This window comes from Mus caroli, unplaced genomic scaffold (genome assembly GCF_900094665.2).
Source record: "Mus caroli unplaced genomic scaffold, CAROLI_EIJ_v1.1 scaffold_13148_1, whole genome shotgun sequence".
In the NCBI taxonomy this organism is placed as follows: Eukaryota; Metazoa; Chordata; class Mammalia; order Rodentia; family Muridae; genus Mus; species Mus caroli.
Genome location: NW_018390720.1, coordinates 38903 through 41513, shown reverse-complemented (window position 1 = coordinate 41513; position 2611 = coordinate 38903). Strand labels below are relative to the sequence as shown.

The window sequence follows — 2611 nt, the reverse complement described above, 5'->3', positions numbered from 1 at the left end:
TTTTTTTTTTGTGTCTGTGTTTCAAGAAACGGTTTCTCCGTGTAGCCTTGGCTGTCCTGGAACTCACTCTGTAGGTTGGGATTAAGGGATTAAGATTTCTGCTCAATAGCATTCTTTCTTTTTTTATCTTTTGTTTTGTTTTGTTTTTGTTTTTTGTTTTTGTTTTTTGTGTTTTTGTTTTTTGAGACAGGGTTTCTCTGTATAGCCCTGGCTGTTCTGGGACTCATTCTATAGACCAGGCTGGCCTCCAACCCAGAAATCCACCTGCCTCCCGAGTGCTGGCATTAAAGGAGTGTGCCACCACTTCCTGTCTCACAAAAATAATCTTGACTCTCATAAATTGCCCCTCTCACTAAACTTAGTGATGCTACTACAAGCATATAAGTAAACCTAGCTTTACTATGGACTCTTTGGGTATTATAAGAGTTTGGACATCTATTTATCACCTAGTCAGTGTGATTGACCTTTTGCAATCTGAGTAGTATGAGACTAAACAGACTGGCAGTTCTTCAGCATAGCCTTAATGGGACTGTGGTACAAATGGTGATATCTGTTAAGGCATTGCTTCTTTCTTAAAAGAAAGCCTTACAAACACAAATCAGATACCTGACATTGAGGTACATGGCTTTGTGAGAACTTAGTAATCACCAATATACTTATAACAGTACTTTTTACACTGATGCTTTCCTTTTAACCTTCCAGAACACACTGAAATGTCATCAGAGGCATATCCATACCAACTTGCACATGAAAATTACCTTCCATGTCTTCTGGAACTTTGACAATGTTCTTCAATATTACAGTCTTCCCAATTGTAGCCTAAAATATAGTGCCAGAAAATGTATGATATATTATTGGAAATTAGGAAAATTTTAAGTTACTATCTTCAGTGAACCTTAGAACAATGACTAGCTTATTCACTTACTCTTCTTCACTCTCAACTGAATTTACAGAAAAGCATCAATAACAAAGAAATAGTCATGCCCTTATTTTAAAGAGTGAAATAAAATTTACTGTGTCATCTAAGCAGTCAGGTTCCTGTAGGTCTCCAGTATCACATCTTTATAGAGACTCTTCTGGGAAGGATCCAGCAAAGCCCATTCTTCCCGAGTAAAGTTCACATGCACATCCTCATATGTCACTGCATTCTAAAACATTCCATACATGTGTACGAAAGAAAGCACAGTACGACAACACAATACATGTATACTTCATTGACGATATTGTCATTTAATTCTGATGTATCCTCCACTTATTTGCTAAGCAGAAGTTTTATGTAATCCATGACATTTTAGAAGAAAATTAAATGAGGTTCATCTCTCTCATTTCTTTGCTCTTTGAATAGGATATAGCCTTGCAAAAGAAATGCCAACTAAAAGACATAAAAAGAGAGAGAGACGCAAACAGATCAATAGTACTAAGCACACATCAGGGAAATTGTAGGAACAATTACTAATCACAAAAAAAGATGGGTAATCTGGGTACATTGGCTCATGCCTTTGATCTCAGCACTCAGGAGGCAGCACCAGGTGTCCCTCATCAACATGGATGTGAGCATGGGCTGTGCAATGAATTCCAGGACAGTCAGTACCTACATTAAAACCTGACTCCGCAGTCGTGGATTGGTACACTGCACCCCACCCCACAACACCACCTGCCTCCTAAGAGGTCTATTCTAACCTGAGACACACACATGGGACATCCTCTCACCCCCACCTGCTGGAACTCTAGCAAGTCCACTAGTCATGGGCTCTGCCCTGCCCTATGAGAGCTCCATCCTCCTTCTGGTCTGCACCTACACCTGCAGTGATGATTGGTGCACTGCACTGAACCTCACCCTATGGCTCTGCCTGCCTCCCAGAAGGCCTACTCACACCCTGGACACATGGCTCTACCTACATCCCAGGAGGCCTGCTCTAACCCGGATAACCAGGCTAGCCAACACCACTGAAAACCAGACGGCTAAAGGCAAGCACAAGAACATAATCAACAGAAGCCAATGTATTATGGTACCATCAGAACCCAGCTCTCCTACTACAGCAAGCCCCAGATATCCTTACACCTTAAGAGCAAGACTATGATTTTAAACCCCATCTCATGAAGATGATAGAGGCCTTGAAAGAAAATAAATGATTCCCTTAAAGCAATACAGGAAAATATGATTAAGCAGGTAGAAGAATTTAAAAAGGAAACAAATCCATTAAAGAACGGCAAGAAAATACAATCAAACAGGAAAAGGATATGAATAAAATGGTTCAAGACCGAAAAATTAAAATAGAAGCAATAAACAATATGCAAACAGAAGCAACCATGGAGATAGAAAGAGTCCAGGAATGAAAGATGCAAGCATCACCAACAGAATATAAGAGATGGAAGAGGGACTCTCATGCATACAAGATACCATAGAAGAAATGGATGCATTGGTTAAAGAAAATGCCAAATGTAAAACATTCCTAACTCAAAACACTTAGGAAATTTGTGACATTATGAAAAGATCAAACCTAAGAATAATAAGAATAGAAGAGGGTGAGGATTCCCAGGATGGAAGGCCAGAAAAATTCTTCAACAAAATCACAGAAGAAAACTTCCCTAACCTAAAGAGATGCTTAAC

At 39.5% G+C, this 2611-nt stretch overlaps 1 protein-coding gene across 1 annotated transcript in view; it reads right to left on the bottom strand.

The window, feature by feature from the left end:
- Window positions 1–745: 745 nt before the first annotated feature.
- LOC110288795 (zinc finger protein 431-like) overlaps window positions 746–2611 on the bottom strand; it is a 5701-nt gene continuing 3835 nt past the window's right edge. Inside the window, exons 2-3 of the mRNA XM_021155045.2 lie at window positions 1027–1148; window positions 746–824 (exon numbers count right to left, since the gene is read on the bottom strand). Coding sequence (XP_021010704.1) covers window positions 755–824; window positions 1027–1148 — 192 coding nt within the window. The 3' untranslated portion in view covers window positions 746–754. The remainder of the gene's footprint in view (window positions 825–1026; window positions 1149–2611) is intronic.